At 39.6% G+C, this 17223-nt stretch overlaps 1 protein-coding gene across 7 annotated transcripts in view; it reads left to right on the top strand.

The window, feature by feature from the left end:
• Positions 1–17223, top strand: part of AFAP1 (actin filament associated protein 1) — a 113205-nt gene that overhangs the window by 36101 nt on the left and 59881 nt on the right. For 6 of the 7 annotated variants that reach the window (XM_021394810.1, XM_021394809.1, XM_021394808.1 and 3 more), the window contains exon 2: positions 13902–14030. In XM_021394810.1, the coding sequence (XP_021250485.1) occupies positions 13904–14030 (127 nt within the window). In that variant the 5' untranslated portion in view covers positions 13902–13903. Of the gene's footprint in view, positions 1–5895; positions 5963–13901; positions 14031–17223 lie in introns of all 7 variants that reach the window. The other variant, XM_021394805.1, reaches the window with a different exon arrangement.

Below are 17223 nucleotides of genomic sequence, written 5' to 3'. Positions count from 1 at the left end.
GGGGAGTGATGGAGATCATCTCTCATTATTTTACTGCTAATGTGTATGCATGTCATGTGCTTCAGCAAATAGGGAAACAGAAATGGAAAGAACTAGCACACAATGGATCAGTTTATTCTTTCTTACCATTTTGTTGAGTTTAGCATCTTATTCACTGTAACCATGGTGCTTGAAGTACAGCTTATGAAAAAAATGATTGCCAACTTTCTTTTTAGAATAATTTTTGCTGTATTTTCAAACTACATCAAACAGAAGGAGGGGTCATTTTGTTTAGATTTATACATTTCTCTAAGTTCCGCTAAAAACTAAGGAAGTGGATTTGACTGCTTTATTTCTTATCGTATACAATTTGTAAGTCATAAGAAGAGGCTGTGAATGACAAGTACATGTTGTACATGCAAAAACATTTTAATAAGAGGCTATTAAAAATACTTACTTTGCTAATGTTTCTACAAGCACTTTCTAGTGTGTCTTATGTGGAAAAAAGGTAACAGATTTCTAAGTTTTTCCCCTGAAACTTCTGATATTATTTCTTCTATAAAACCAGTATACTGTAATTTATGTATAGGGAATACCTCTCTGAGACTTTCTACAGGCTAAAGGCTACAGAATTGGGATTTGTATGAGTGTGCTAAGCTCAAGGATTTTAATGACAATATATACTCAATTCGTCTCACATTTTCCCTTTTCTTCCTTGAAGTGCAAATCAGAAGTAACTAGGAAACTAATAGGAATAAGTGAACAAGATTATAAAATGCAATTTCATTTGTTTCCTTCCTGTCCAAGACTGGTGAATAGTCCTTAGGAATCAGGCTAGGAGATGTTATTTGTACAAGCAAGACTAGCCCTGAGTTTTCCATACATTTGCTGGTGAAGGACGTTTTTGCATTCTTTGAAAGAGATTTACATTTTCATTTACTGTTTAACTCTGATGAATGTACATAGGGGGGAGAAGGGGGAGAGAGGGAGCAAAGGGTAGGAGGCGGAAGATTCAGTCCAGCTTGTTTCATAGTGTGTGTGTGGATGCAGATGAAGCATTTTGGTCTCTATGAAAGAAGGAACCTGTCAAATTAGAGGCCATTGTCTCCCCATTTGAGTTGCAAAAAGAGCTGTACGCATAGGCTAATAATTATCTGTAGTGCTAAGGAAGACAGATGCAGCATTAGCTCCTGATTCAAGCCTGAGCTGTATTAATTTTCAAGTGAGCAGCAGAAGCAGATGGCGAGATGAGGGAAGCATTCAAATGTTGGCCATCAATGGCTTTTTTTTTTTACCTTTGCGTCATGGAGGTGGCTGATACTGTCTGATCACTGCCCCGGCTGCACCAGCTGTTCCCTGCCCAGCCCGGTGGCCGGCACGACGCATGCTGCTTGTGCTCTGATGCAATGGGATCTTTTAGATAGCGTCAGCACATTTTTGATAGTACTGAGTCCAACAGATGCAGCACTCTGTGGTTTCTTAGTTAGGTTTTGAGTTTGGGAAAAACAATGCACATAAAACCAAGAAAATATGCGAACTTGCTATAAACTGAAATCCTTGCTGTTTTCTTTTTTTCTTGGGGGAGGGTGATGGTTTTTGCCTTTGAGATCTCAGTGGGAGGATATTTGGCAGTGTGTCTTCTTTGTTACTTAGGAATACAGAAGAACCGGGAAGTACCTTTACGAATATTGTTAAACGAGCTGTTCTGGAGCATAGCCAGGAGTACATGGCAAGAGTTAGATGGCTCACCCAGCTCTTGATGAAGCTCACATTGGTTAGGATGTACCTTCGGCTATGACAAAAGTGCATTGAGAAGTGGAGACGTGAGCCTCCTGCTCACAAAATGTGTATTCCCTGCCTGAGTGATGCTGATGAAGTCTTGCCAGAAGTAGCTGCATTATTTGAATAGAGGAGTTTGCTCTGGGTTCAATGGCCAGTTTTTATCTTCATGGTATCCATCAGATCATCTGATAGCATCTGACAGTCATGAGAAAAATATGCTGAGAATATGTATAAAGAGTGTTTTTTTCTCTCTTCTGGCTAAATATGAAGTTTTTTAGGCGCTGTAACAGTGAGCAGCTGGTGTTGCTTGGTTCTGTGGCAGGCTAGTTTACAAATGGCAGGTTGTCTCTTTAACCTTAAAAAATGTGCCCAGTGATGAGCTGACATACGCGTTGCAGTTGTCCTAGAATGATTTTTTGCCCTGGTCTTGCGTTGGCTTCATTAGCTACGCTTTGCCTCTGGTAATGCTAGCATTTTAGACAAACACCCTCAGAGCTTTGCAATGCCTTTTTCCCCAGGAGAATAATTCATTTTCTGATGTCCCCTCGGTGCTGGAAGGGGCCGGCTGTGCGTTGGGAGGATGCAGAGGCTGGGCTGGGGTTGTGCATCACTGTGGACCTATTCCGACACACTCGTTCCTACATCCTGCTGCTTTTGGCAGGGTGAACGCATCCAACTGTTTGTGTACTTAGCTCCTGTTGCACAGAAGTGAAATGACTGCTTTTCAGCTGTTAATAACTAAAACACAGATTTTTTTTTCTCTGCACTCATCCTGCTGTTGAGGCTAGTGGGAACCAGTCAGAATAAGGACTTTTTTTTTTTTTTTTACCATGGGAAAGTGTGTGCAAGGTCTGGCCTAAAGGTAGATAAAGAAACCAGATGCGTGACGAGACACGGCCCAACCACTCGGTGAGGGAGAATGTGAGGATTATTGTTGCAGGGAACTGCTGAAAGAAAGAGGGATTTCATGGGAGCGGGGAGGCTGCTTGGCAGGGAGAAGGGAAGCTAAGCTGATCCAGACATATGGGGCAACGTAACCAGATGCAGAAGAAATGGGTAAGAAGGAGAAAGCAACCAAGGGGAGGGAAAACCACAGAGGTAAATTTTGCCTAAGATCTATGGGTAAATTTGTCTGCCAAACCCTATATCATAGAGGGGACAAGGGGCAGGAGGACTGTGATCACACCTCTCCAGGAGGTGTGCCTGGAGCAGCCTGAGAAAGGTACTGGCAGTGGTTTCATAGTGTCTGTTGAACATACATTTTCTGTGTTCACAGTAAATTCAAAGCACATCTGTAATTAAAATGAGATCTCCAGAACACATAAGTATTAGATGTTTGTAATTGCAGTGAATCAGTTGAGCGTCACTGAAACCAAGAGAACGGCACCACGTTAGGATCCAAAGTTTTTAATCAAGTGTTTTTTTTCTTTTTCTTAATTTGTAAAGGGAATTAGCTCATTTAGTGATATCATTTGGCAAATGTAGGATATAAATGGTATAAATATTGATTAATGTTTATTCAGTTTGGTGAGTGAAGTTCAGTTTTAAGTCCAAGTTTTGTATACGGACTAATCACATATAAAACCAAGAGGACCTAAATAATTTCGTAAGAATCTGCACTTTTTTAGGCAAAGATTCCTGCTAGAATATTGTACTGAGAAACATCGCAGCAAGCAGAACTAAGAGTGCTGTAGACCACTTCAGTGTCTGACCTAGCACCTCATCCATCTGCTCACACAGCTCATCACGAGTTTCCAGAATAACTGATTCTAGTGTGGGAAAGATGGAGTTTTCTTTAAAGGTTTGTGCAGTATTCAGGGTTTAATGTTCCAGAGATCTGATTGTGGACATTTAAGTCTTCCATGAAAAAATAACTTCACTAATTTCAGTCGTCTGGGCCATCTTACAGAGATCTACATCATGCAGTCAGTAATTAAAGCAAAATACCACTTTGGGATTTTTAAAGGAATTTGTGGTCTTAATCCTGTGTCATTACCTTGCAAAAGTCCTTTGAAATCTTGTGGTCTGAAACTTTGTTTTCTGCTTTGCCTGATCAGTACTAGAGACAAAATACACCATATATCAGCACTCAGATTATTGAAAGCAGAAAACTTTACAATTAATTTATTTTCTCTGGTTCATTGTGATGACACAGTAGTGTCACAACTTCTCACATAAGAGCTGTAGGCTCTAAAAATTCATAAAAATTATTTCAGAGCATTTGTGATCCTTTCCCTGCAGCATGCTCACATGTGCCTCAGGCACTACCACAGTAATACTGTTTGTCTAGGTTTGTCAATTTTTGCCTAGGAAGCAAACCTTGTGTGCATACAGCTGCTTTTCTTTAAGGCTATCATGATCACCTCCAGGCATTGTCTTAGACTATTTAATAGAGGAAGTGTTCCTGTACATTTTCAAAGATGGCTGTATGTGTTTGTGATAAAATAGCATTTTGAATTCTAGTACAATCCTTAGCTCAAATGGTAAAATTTCTGACTTATTGAGCCAGCTTGTCATAGGTGAATTCTTTAGCACCTCTTTTTTAGTCATTATTTAAAAACGGACTTTCTGACTTCTAATTTTCTTCTCTCTAAGGAAATGTATCAAAACTTAGTTTCTTGGAACTACGTTTATTGATTTATTTTTTAACATGTGCTTGTTAATCTTACCTGCCTTTATCTGCAGATCTTCTTATCTGCTCATTTGGAGCACAGTCTCTGCCCAAGCCCGAGGCATCCAAACCAAATCCAGGCTCCCAGTACTTGCTGTGGCAGTCAGCACTATTGGGCTCAATGGGGAATGTTGGATAGGTCTCACTGGGCATGCTGTATGGCACGCACTGAGTGAAGGAACTGAGAGGAATAATTCAGCTCTGGTTGGCTGAGCTTGTCTTGAGCTTGAGCTTGGAGGTTGAGAGAAGAAAGGAAACTAGAAATAGAAAAGACTTCTGGATTTTTGGAATACCAACTTTTCAGTTTTGCATTTTCCTAGCATTTAATTTACTTATCATTGTATATACAAGTAATGCTTTCATCTCAATGCAACACACTGACTTAGGAAACCTGCAGTACCCAGCAAACTTCTACCCTTTTCTACAGAATTATTATTTTTTTTAATAAAGATTCCTTTTTATTTTTTCCCATGATTCTTCACCTGTGAGTCTTGAATTTCAAAGCTACCTCAAGCTCTAATATATATTTTTTCTGTTGACAGCAATCTATCTCTCACGTAGTGAAATTATCCAAAATAAGAAAAAGATTCAACAGTGAAGGAGGCAGAATTTTCTTGTGGCACTGGTGGGAGGTTGGGGGGTTTCCCACATGAAGTGGTATCTGAGTTCTCACCATTCTATTCTCTATCAGAGTAAAGAATGTGTGTTTTTTTTATCTTATGCACATACAATAGTGGGGATTTCTGGATCTGCTTATCAAATACAGTATTATCTCATATCTGGCTTTGAGTTAGCTGCAAACTGGCAGCCTTTAGCAGCAGATCTACAGAGTGCAAACTACTCTTGGATTGTACAGCAAGTATGGCTGATGTAATCATACTCAAGACTTTTCAAACATTTTTTTTGGTTTGGTATTTGACATGTATGACAATAATTGTATTGATAAAAAAAGGAAATAACAAATGCAACCATGCAGTTGCAACCTACTATTGCCATTTTTGGATTTCTTTGTTATTGTTTTAGTCTTCTATTTTTTTTATTATTCCATTAACTTCATTAATTGTCTCACATTTCTGCTGGATATGCAGTCCAGCAGAATCCAGATTTGTCATCCATAACTTTGAACGAAATTCTAACCTACAAACAGATCTGTGCACAGCTGAAGTCTTAACTGTTGTGGTTGCTTACCTCTTGTGGTTTGGAGTGATGGAGGAGTTGAGCTAATACAGGAGCCAGCAAGCAAGACCTGGAATGCCTTGTCTTGGTGAGATGATGTCACCTGATACATTTGGAGATGATTAAATGAAAAAAAAAATCACTTTTCTTCCCTCATAGGGTAATGAGGATCTGAAAAGGAAACTGAAACCGAATGTTCACCATGACCACAGATGCAGGAGGTTGAGTCCCTTGCCTGGGCTGCTGAGCATGCAGAAGGAGTAACATCCACTTTTTTTGCTTTACAGAGTTTATTTTGAGAACAAAAGGAACCTTGTGTGCAAAGTATACCATTATAGAAAGCAACTTGTTAAAGTAAGTTTCTGTTAATTATCAGCTAATTATCAGCATTTTCTTTTTGGGCCTAACATATTTTGAATTCGATGTGGATAATTAATACTTAAATAAATGCCTGTAATACTAAATTCTTTCTGTTTTCCTGTGAGTCTTACTGCCTTAGAAGCAGGCATTCCTCTTCAAAGTCTATGGCAGTGCTTAAACACTGGTCTGGACTTTAAAAAATAAACTCTTTATCCATCTACCTCATGCTAATGGATTATACTCCTGCATTGCTGTCACTCATTGCATGACTCTAGCTGTTTGAGTAGGATTTTTGGCAGCTTGTTTCTTGTCCAAACATTCCTTAATGCTTTCCCACCTCTTGTTTTATCATCCAAGTACTGCAACAGCAGCATTTGGAGCTCTGATAGCTTTTTCGGAAAGACGGTTTTGTAAAAACCAATTCCTTGGAAACTGGAAGCAGAAGGAAGAAAGAAAAGGAGGAATATGTGTGGGTTGTAGCTGAAATGATCCCTTGACACTCATTGAGGTTGATCATAAATATGCATGAGACAGGAGGAGTTTTTAGTGGCTGTGTGTTGCATCTCTTGCCCCAAGCTGTCTGGAATAAGAGTGACAGTCTGGAGAGCTCCAGAGCTTAAACAAAAGATCATTGTTATGAGTTGTTACAGAGGCTCAAATATAATTATTTTTTATGTTAAAACGCCCTGTTGACAATCCTTGTGTATGTTTTACTTGCTTCTTGCATATTCTTCATCTGTAGGGCTTCATCTGCTATTTAGGGTTCATCTTTTTTCCATGCCCTTTTGCCATTTCTTCCTTGTACAGCCATCCACTGCCAAGATGATGATCTCTACTTTATAGAGCAGGGTTTAAGCTGACTTAACAGAGTACATCACACCTCATATACTACCAGAGAGCAGCAAAGAAAGGATTCTGCAACCATTAGAAACTGTCTGAGTGAGAAGTCTTGTCTTCTCACACTTCCTCCCCCCATTTCTGTCTCACAGATCCCTTTTCAGAAGGAACTGGTTTTTAACAAAGAAGTCAACTGTGAGGAGCAGGAACTGAGGGCTGAGATGCAATGAAAGGATGCCCTCAGTAGCAAGAGAAACTATCTCCAGGCAAACCAGGCACTGCAGAGTTGTTTGTCCAAAGGTTTAGGACCATCCCAGCTGAATCTATTTGCTTTCTCTCTTTGATAGTGAAGCAAAGAAGTTGGATGCTCTAAATCTTGCTTTCCTAACATCTCTGTTTTTCAAGTGAATATAGAAAATAAGAAACCAGATTTCCCTTTTCATTCGTACTGTATTAGTTATCTATAAATGATGTATCTGCTATCTGTCTGTAATTATCCTTTTCTTTACCGGAAGCATTGTCTTATGGTAAGGATATAACAAGCCTCATGGATTAAGACACATTTTGTATCCTGTCCAGACTTCTTGTGTGATCTTGGGCTAATGTACTATGTAGTCTCCGTGACTTTGTTCATCTGTAAAATATCAGGAATTCAGTCCATTCTTCATCTGTCATAGGCTTTGCCTCCCAGCCATCTCAGTAACCCTCACTCAGCTTTGTCAATGTCTCTTTTGTACCAATGGGGCCAGAAGTGGGCACACTCCTCCATATGTGGTCTCACCAGTGTTGCTTAGAGGGGAAGGATCACTCCCCTCCATCTGCTGGCTTTATTCTTGCTAACACAGCCCAGCATGTGGCCCTTGGCTTCATTGGCAAACCACTGACTAGTGCTTTACTCATCCACCAGAAGCCACAGAAACATCTCTAAAAACTGCTTTTCAGCCAGGTGGCTGCCATCCCAGACTGTTTCTTGGGCTGATTACAAGAGTTTTCTAGCATTTTTTCCAGACTGCTGAAGTCCATTGCAGTGACAGCCCTACCCTGTAGTTTATCATGTGTTCCCCAGGTCTGCAGTTGTCCATGATCTTGATGATGATGCAGTCCATGCCATCATCCAGGTCACATATGAAGATGTCAAACAGTATATTTTTGAAATGGTATGTGTCCCATTCCCCAGAAGTTCATTTTGTCTTAGAATAGGTGGCTACAGTGAAGGGTTTTGCAGGGCTTGTAGGTGCTACCATTGTACCAGTTAGAATGAATAATGAGTATGTTTTCCAAAGAAACAGTACTTCATTTGATTTCATCTAACGTTCATTTCTTGTGCATATTCTGGTATTAATCTAGTGATTCTTACTGCAGTACTACGGAACCCAGAACAGTAACTCCTCTTTCTTCATAAAAGGAGTGAAACCATGGGGAGAATGTATGCAAGACTCTATGAAATTTGCTTCAGAAGTGAAAGTATATTTTTCTGTAATATTGCCCACCTGCATTCTTCACAATATGCAGAAAAGTGGATCCAAAAGCATGAAGAAATCTCTGTAGACCAAGGGTATTCTAATGTTTACTTGTATTCATCTTTTGAAGAAAAGAAAGCAAAAAATGTCAACAGATTTTCCAACATTTATTGGTGGCTAGGATATTGATATAGTTTTCAAAAGTCTGATTTATTGTAGCATATTGATGAAAGCAAAAATTTTATTAAAAGGAGAGTATTTGTGATTTTTTTTTCAGTGATAATGATAATATATGTACTCATGAGAGGAACTTTTTCATTAAGTATTGGATATTTCTATGTGCATTAGAAGAGATCAAGCGCGTCAAAGCAGTTTTATGTATTTCTTCATAGTTCAAAAGTTGTTGTCTCCCGGTGGCTCAATGTTCTTCATAATATCTATGATAGTAACAGCTTTATAAAATACAGGTATGATTTCCCCAGAGGTATTCTGTTATGAGCATCTTGATGAAATTTTCGAATGTCTGTATGCAAAGTTGAGGATGATGAAGCTACTTCAATAGGAATGGGTGTCAACATGAAGTTCAAAGTTTTTAATTTGAAACTAGATCGTATGTTTCGTTTCTGTAGTGTTGCTTGTGTACTCAAATGTTAATGAAGATCTTTATTTATTTTTAAGCAGGGATGGGAAGGTTTCTATGTTTTGGAAAAATTTTATACACTAGATCTTAGTGGAATTTAATCAGATTTTGAAATTTAATAATTTTTAATCGTTCTACCAGGCAGCCATCAACAGCTTTGTCTTTGTTCTGAATAATGAATTGTCCCAAAGTATCATTCTGCTCACTGAATATGAAGGCTTAAATTTTTAACTGGTGTGAAAACAGATGCATTGAAGTTGTCCCATGTGGTGTAAGTTACAGAACATCTTTTTCATGTACTGCAAAACTGCAATATGAATAATTTTGGAGAAATAAATACTATTGTTGGAATAGGTATGCATTTCATTTAATATAGCCTTGCAATAAATGGCCATAAAGCAGTGTTAAGGCTGTGACATCTGAAAACCTCTTAATGGTGACCAGATATAGTGTGTGTGTGTCTGTGTGTGTTTGTGTGTGAGCATGCTTGGATGGAGTTACATTTGGAGTGAAACACACCTATTTTCAGTATCTGATTTTCGTATGTAGCTTGAAGATTGATCTCAAGATGATCCATAAATCTGATCAAATTTGTTTCAGGAAGTTAAATGGGATTTTTTTCCCTCTAATCAAAACAGAGCTCAAAAGGGTGATGTAGGCTTGTGGTTTTCTTGCAAGATGTGCTTTTAAGTAAATACAACTCTCTATAGTAACAGAGGACTAGCTAGATGGAGTTCTCTGGCCTGTATTGTACAGAAGATCAGATTAAATGATCTGTTCTAGAGGATCTCATCTGGATGGTCTGTTCTGGTTTTAAACATCTGTAGATCACAAACTAAACAGAGAATGAGAGATTTAAGCCCAAAGGACTTTTATTCAGTGATGTGTAAGGAACTGATCAAGAGGGTCTTCTAAAAATGTTAATCTCAATTTTAATTTGTATTTCCCTTATGGTTTTGTGTACTGGGATATTTATATATTTGCTCTTATAACAGACAAGTGAGTGTGGAAGTGAGCCTTGTTTTGGGTTTGTATTGTAAGGATGAGACTAACATCAGAAATTCTTCTCATCCTTTCTGGATTTGCCTTTGTTTTTCTTAGAAAGTTCTTCAGTAGCTACTAGGTTGCTGGAAAACACTTCTGGGTCATTTGTTGTGTAACAAGGCTTAGAGGTACTGTAATTGCTGTGACTAACCAAAAAACCAACCTGAACGTTCTTATTAAGAGCTCATCCAGCTCATCCTCGACTTTTCTTCGGGTTTGAGAAACCTAGAAAGCATGTGTATGAGATAGCATTGTTCCTAAAAGTTTTTTAATCAGTTTGTGTAAAAGAAGTTATTCTTTAAAAAATAGTTATAGACTAGTGCCCATAAATGTAGATTTGAAATAATTGCATCATTATGCTGTCTTATTCCAGTTGGTTTTTGTTTTGGTTTGGAACAAAAACTACAGTGTGATGTAATTGCCTCTCTCTGATTATTTTTACCTTGGTGTATTCTTTTGCTGGCTTGTGTGTATAGTTTATGTGCTGTCATTTGAAAAAAGTTAAAAACTCTTGAGATCCAGACCTGGCAACCCTTCAGGATGTATCACTGTTCTTTATTTGAACATGTTAATTGTAGCAGCACTTTGGGGGTTTACGATTCCTATTGAGCGTAGAATGAACTTCCCATCTTTTAATATCGAATGTGATTTTGCTCCTCAATCAACCTAAAATCTGCTTACTGTTGTGATTACCATCTCTGGGCTCCACCCTGCCTTTCACCACCTGCCACTTACAAGTAATTCCTTTGGCAATGAGAATTCAGCCAGAACCGTTAAAGAATTTTGCCCGTTTTTGAGATCTTTCTGATTATTATTCTTATTTTGTGGTGATGTCAGATTTCCAAGGGTAATCTCTCACTAGAGGAGTATGTTTGTCTTTGGGACTTGCATCACCCTCTCATTTGTAGTCTCCATTTCAGAAGTAATGACTGCTTACTGAAAATATGCGTTATGTGGATTTTCTATTATTCAATTCCATTACTTCTTGTGAGAACATCACTACATTTCTAGGAAAGAGAAGATTCTTTAATCCAGAAAACAAGCCAAGGATTGAAAACAGGCAAACATGTTTTTTCCCGACTACATACAAGTATTTTTTTTTTTGCTATCTTATAAAAAGGAGCTTGCGGTTCCTTATTTTAAATGCACTAGATTCACTTCATGGTAGTATTTCTGATCTCTGCTTAAGAGGCAAAAATATTAAAATTAAAGTGCATTTTTAAAATGTGTGAAAAGAGTGTTTCTTACTAGATGGGAACAGCGTTTCCCTTTTTTTCTTTATGGACGTTTGACATCATTGCATATATATGAAAGGCTGCTGCTTCTGCTTGGTGCAGTTAAAATGCTTCGAGTGACTTAGCTTGGTCGTGATAGGTCAGCGAGCTGTGGTCACCAGTGTGTAATGCAGATGTCCTCTGAAGGTATGGTAGAAGCGGAGATGGATGTGAAGGAGAGGGCCTCATGTTCACATAATGGGGCCTTAGGAGAGACATGGGCCAATGCCATCTCCCAGTTGTCTCTCCAGTGGTGAGACAACCCAGCCTCTTCTGTTGTGTCCTTGTGTTTTTGCCTCTTAACTCCATCTTGGTCTGTTTTCATTTCTCATTTTGCCATCTATCTGTTTATATTATGTAATAAGCTCCTGAGCACAAGGATCTTGTCGTCTTTAATATCTGAAAAAGTTAGGCATGCTGTGCACCGGTATTGATTCCTCTCCTTCTTTTCTTACTTCCTTTCAAGAAGCCAATGTTCTAAGCAGTTAGGATTGCTTTTGAAATGCATGTAATATCATAAAGAAGTAAATATTGAAAGATTCATATATTCCATGAGAATTGAAAATAATGCTCCTAACAATAATGTTAGTAAACCTTATAATCAAAGCAGACCTAAAAGTAAAAGAACGCCATAATTGAAATGTTTGTGTATTTCTAATCCAGTAATAGAATACACATCTTATTTCTAAAATATAAAATTTAAAGCACAACACAGCTGATTGGTTTTTTTGGTTTCTTTTTGCTTTCGAGTTATAAGTTCATTTTCAGTTTTCCTCAAATCTTGTGATTGCTTATTGCTCTGTACATGATTTAAATCTGGCTTAAGTAATCTCTTTAAATAATCTTCTGAATCTCTTCCTTTTTGCATCAGAAAGCTGTGTGTTCTTCTATAATGTGAACAACTGCAAGTAATGCAGTTGTCCTGAAATACTTTTGGGTTTCAGATAAATTCCTAGTCAGCTTCAAGTATGATGGTTAAAAAAAAAAATGACCTGTACTCAGTGTATATTTTTCACATGCTACATTCTCAAGTGATATAGACATTTACTGTCATTTTGGATACTCTCGGTACAAAATAAGAAGCTTTGTGCAGGATGGATATGTATGTGCAAATTTATGGTGTCTTTCAGAGATGATATGCCTAAGTGGACTTCTTGTGATTGATTTTGTTGTTGTTTGCTAAAACACTATTGTGTCTTAGTATTGTCGTATCTTTTGGTGTTTGCTATGAGTACGTTGGTTTTGCCAGCCTGGCCCGAGCACATTTGCAAGTACAACCATCTGCAAATAAAAAGTGTCATCTGCATTCGTGGGTGACAAGAAGGGGCAACAGCCCCTCACAGAGGTGTAGCTGACACACTCAGGCTTCCCTGCACAGTCCCATTTTTAAGCATCAGATGAAACAAATGCAACTGGACCAAGGACAGTTTAAAAATCCAGATGTACATCACAAGAGGAAGAAATAAGTTCCAGGTTCGCTTGGATAAGCAGCCATATTAGAGAAGGTTTTAAGAATAGGGAAGAGATGGAAAGAGAGTAAGCAGCAAATAATGGATTTTTTAGAATTCTGAAGAGACTTAACAGCAGTTGCCTGGTTCGATCTTGAAAAGATGATAAAAACATATATAAGTAGAGAAAAACTGAAGTAGAGGCACTTTAGAATGAGACAATAACTGAGATTAATCCTAGGTGCAGCCCTGAAATTAAATTAATATTTCCCCTCATCTTTTAATGAGGATAATGTCATCACACACAAAAAGTATGGAAATGTGAACTATTCCATTCAAGATGAAACCATAACTAAAACTAGACAATCCACTTAAGTGAAGGGACCAGAGACTCTCAGACTTATGAGTGAACTGAAGCATGGAAATGTAGACTTCTCATAAATCTGCTGAATAGCAATCATATGATTAGGATGTATCAAATGTATTTAGAGGTATGGTTTAAGCTGCTACAGTTATCAAGGCAATGTGAGTTTTCATAGGGAATTTGAAAGGAAGAAAGTAGAAATGTGCACATAAAGTCTGTTGAGAACAAAACTGAGAAGAAATGTGAATATGGAGAAGGAATGTAACTTCTTGTGCAAACAACTGGAAAGCCTTGAGATCTGGAGTAGCAGAAATAAAGTGAAATAAGAAGTGCATATTTGCAGTGTATCTTGAGAGTGATAAGAAATTATGTGACAGGTTGGGAGTTTGTCATTGAAAACTATGAGAAAAATGAATCACTGTAAAAAGAAGCTTTTTTTCCACTGCAAACAGAAGAAGTACGGTGAAAGGTAGTAGAGATTTTCCTTAAAGATTTTGAAGAATATGGATTTGTCTAGATCATCAAGCTATAATTTTGTCAAGCTATAATTTTGTTGTGGAGTTATAAATTGCTAGTTAAAGGAGAGGAACCAGAGTGACAGCGCTCAAAGAGCAGATGGATGCCACTCCTGCACTTTTGTCCAGGGCTGGCTTGATGATGTGCTGTGTGGAAGAACTGTGTCTTTTCTGCATCAGTTTTGAGGTAACTGCTACATGTGCCAATAGTGCTCAGTCTATTACCAGCAGGGAAGACTGTACATTTTTACGAACTGCAAGAAAATAATAGAATATAAAAAATGAGCATTAACTCTGTCTTTTTTTCTAATGAGACATTTTAGAAAAAGTAATTTTCTTACTGTCTTTCAGCCATGGAAGAGTTAATAGTTGAGCTGCGACTCTTTCTTGAACTTCTGGACCATGAATATCTGACTTCCACTGTCAGAGAGAAGAAGGCAGTAATAACTAACATTCTCCTGAGGATACAGTCATCAAAAGGTCAGTGTCAGGGGTGTGTTTTCTTGCTTGCAGAGTGCATGGAATAAGTCTGAGCTCAGTGAAGTAGCTTTAAGGGCTGAAGACAAGCTCTAAATTGAAGAAAGACAGAGAGGCAGGATAAAGCCAAAATGCAGCTTTCCTGAATGCTTTCCTTTACTGTCAACAGTAAGATACAGCAAAAGTCATACTGGAAGTAACTTGGTTGCACATGGGTGAACCCAGCCACAAAACTGTGCTAGATAGAATGCTTTCACCCCCGTTGGTACAGTGGTTACTTCATTTTATTTGTGGCAACAATTCTATTTGTTCATTTTGATGCACTGGTGAGCATAGAATCATAGAATCATAGAATTAGCTAGGTTGGAAAAGACCTACAAGATCACCTAGTCCAACCATCTACCTACCACCAATAACCCCACTAAACCATGTCTCTCAACGCTATATCTAAACGTTTCTTGAACACCTCGAAGGACGGTGACTCAACTACCTCCCTGGGCAGCCCATTCCAGTGCCTGACCACTCTTTCAGAAAAGTAGTGTTTCCTAACATCCAGCCTAAATCTCCCCTGGCGCAACTTGAAGCCATTTCCCCTTGTCCTGTCACTAGTTACAAGACAGAAGAGGCCGACCCCCAGCTCGCTACAACCTCCCTTCAAGTAGTTATAGAGAGTGATAAGGTCTCCCCTGAGCCTCCTCTTCTCCAGACTGAACAATCCCAGCTTCCTCAGCCGCTCCTCATAAGGCCTGTGCTCCAGACCCCTCACCAGCTTCGTCGCCCTCCTCTGAACATACTTCAAGGCCTCATTGTCTTTCTGGCAGTGAAGGGCCCAAAACTGGACACATTACTCGAGGTGGGGCCTCACCAGGGCTGAGTACAGAGGGACAATGACTTCCCTACTCCTACTGGCAACACTATTTCTGATACAAGCCAGGATGCCATTGGCCTTCTTGGCCACCTGGGCACACTGCTGACTCATGCTCAGCCAAGCATCGACTAATACCCCTAGGTCCATTTCCTCCACACAACCTTCCAGCCACTCTGCCCCAAGCCTGTAGCATTGCCTGAGGTTGTTGTGGCCGAAGTGCAGGACCCGGCACTTGGTCTTGTTGAACCTCATCCCATTGGCTTCAGCCCAGAGATCCAGCCTGTCCAGATCTCTCTGTAGGGCCTCTCTACCCCCAGGCAGATCGACACTTCCTGCCAGCTTGGTGTCGTCTGCAAACTTACTGAGGGTGCTCTCAATGCCCTCATCCAGGTCATCAATAAAGATATTGAAGAGGACAGGCCCCAGCATCGACCCCTGGGGAACACCACTCGTGACCAATCGCCAGCTGGATTTAACTCCATTCACCACCACTCTCTGGGCCCGGCCCTCCAGCCAGCTCCTTACCCAGCAAAGGGTGTACCTGTCCAAGCCACGGGCTGCCAGTTTCTCCAGGAGAATACTGCAGGACGAGGGAAGTAATCCTGCCCCTGTACTCGGCATTGGTGAGGCCTCACCTCGAGTACTGTGTTCAGTTTTGGGCACCTCAGTACAGAGAAGACATTCAGGTGCTGGAGCAGGTCCAAGGAAGGGCAGCAAGGCTTGTGAAGGGCTTGGAGAATATGCCTTACGAGGAGCGACTAAAGGAACTGGGGCTGTTTAGTCTGGGGAAGAGGAGACAGAGGGGAGACCTCATTGCTCTCTTCAAATACCTGAAAGGTGATTGCAGTGAGAGCGGGGCTGGTCTCTTCTCCCTGGTTACAGGTGACAGGACAAGGGGAAATGGCCTCAAGTTGCGCCAGGGGAGGTTTAGGTTGGATATCAGGAAAAACTTCTTTACAGAAAGGGTAGTTAATCACTGGAATATGCTCCCCAGGGAGGTGGTTGAGTCACCATCCCTGAATGTGTTTAAAAACCGTTTGGATGTGGTGCTTGGGGACATGATTTAGTGGTGGGTTGTTAGAGCAGTATGGTTAGGTTGCGGTTGGACTTGATGATCTTGAAGGTCCTTTCCAGCCTGAGCAATTCTGTGATTCTATAAGTCTTGTGCGAGGCGCTACATCTCTCTTGTGAGACCAAATCCATCAGAGGGCTTGATTCGTACATGGCTGACTCAGGAGTGCCAAGCAAGAGCTAGGAAATGACTGGCAGCATGTTTGGTTTGCATTTTGCAAGTAGATTAGTATTCGCTTTCCCCTTCTCATCCTATCTAAAACCATTTTGACTGTACAGTCCCTTTGGTCTATGTCAAGATTATGGACTGACTGCATAAATCAACCTTTCCATGGGGCTTTCACAAAGAATGCTCCTCACTATTTTTTCTAATATTACTCTTATATGTCCTTACAACACCTTTTTGTATAATGAGGCATCGGGGCTGTACAACCTCTGTCTCTCCATCATTTTACAGAAGTTCTGTTATGGTAAAGACCCAACGTGTAGGCTTTTGAAAAACAATTGAGTGTTTTGAAGAAGAATGCCATGCTGTGAGCAGCTGCGTTTCTCATGTTTCTTCTCCAGTGCTAACAAGTAGATTATGGTGGTTGATGCAGTCTTTCCCTCTTCAGTAAAGAAATCATATTTGCTACAGGATTCAAGTCCAAGGAGATCAGCTGTGAAATGGCGATTGTCCTTCTTTCAGTTTTAACATTCTTAAAGACCTATCATTGCTTTTACTTTACTGATGAGAGAAGGATCACACGGTGTGGAAGGGAGCTTCATGCTCCAGAGGCTGATCAAAATACCCTACAGTCCCCAAAACAAAAGTCTGTAGGTAAGAACTTGCAGTTTGTCATGTTTCATGGGAGTCCAAACAGCAATGCTGACCTGACAGCTTTTCTTCTAATATTTTCAGCAAAATTTATTTAAAATATTTGACTTTCTCAATAAAGTTGCTGCATCAGAGCACCTTACCAGGCATCTTTAATTTATGATTATAGATGGGGGAGAGGATAAAAAGACTGAAGGGCCATAGCTTTCTACCTTTCAGCACCTCCCTCTTAGGGTTCAGAGCCTGTTTCAGGATCTGTAACAAGATCCATTACATCCTACTACAGAATTCATCAATTAACAAGATCCATACAAGAGCCATACATTTAGTGGCAGGGCTTGGTTCAGTGCAGTTGTTACTGGAATGTTATATCCACTTCTAGCAATCGCATTCAAGGAAATACAGTTTAGTCATAAAGTGATTAAAGGATCCAGAAATAT

This window comes from Numida meleagris, chromosome 4 (assembly GCF_002078875.1).
Source record: "Numida meleagris isolate 19003 breed g44 Domestic line chromosome 4, NumMel1.0, whole genome shotgun sequence".
NCBI classification, from domain to species: domain Eukaryota; kingdom Metazoa; phylum Chordata; class Aves; order Galliformes; family Numididae; genus Numida; species Numida meleagris.
This window is presented reverse-complemented; position numbering and strand designations above follow the sequence as displayed.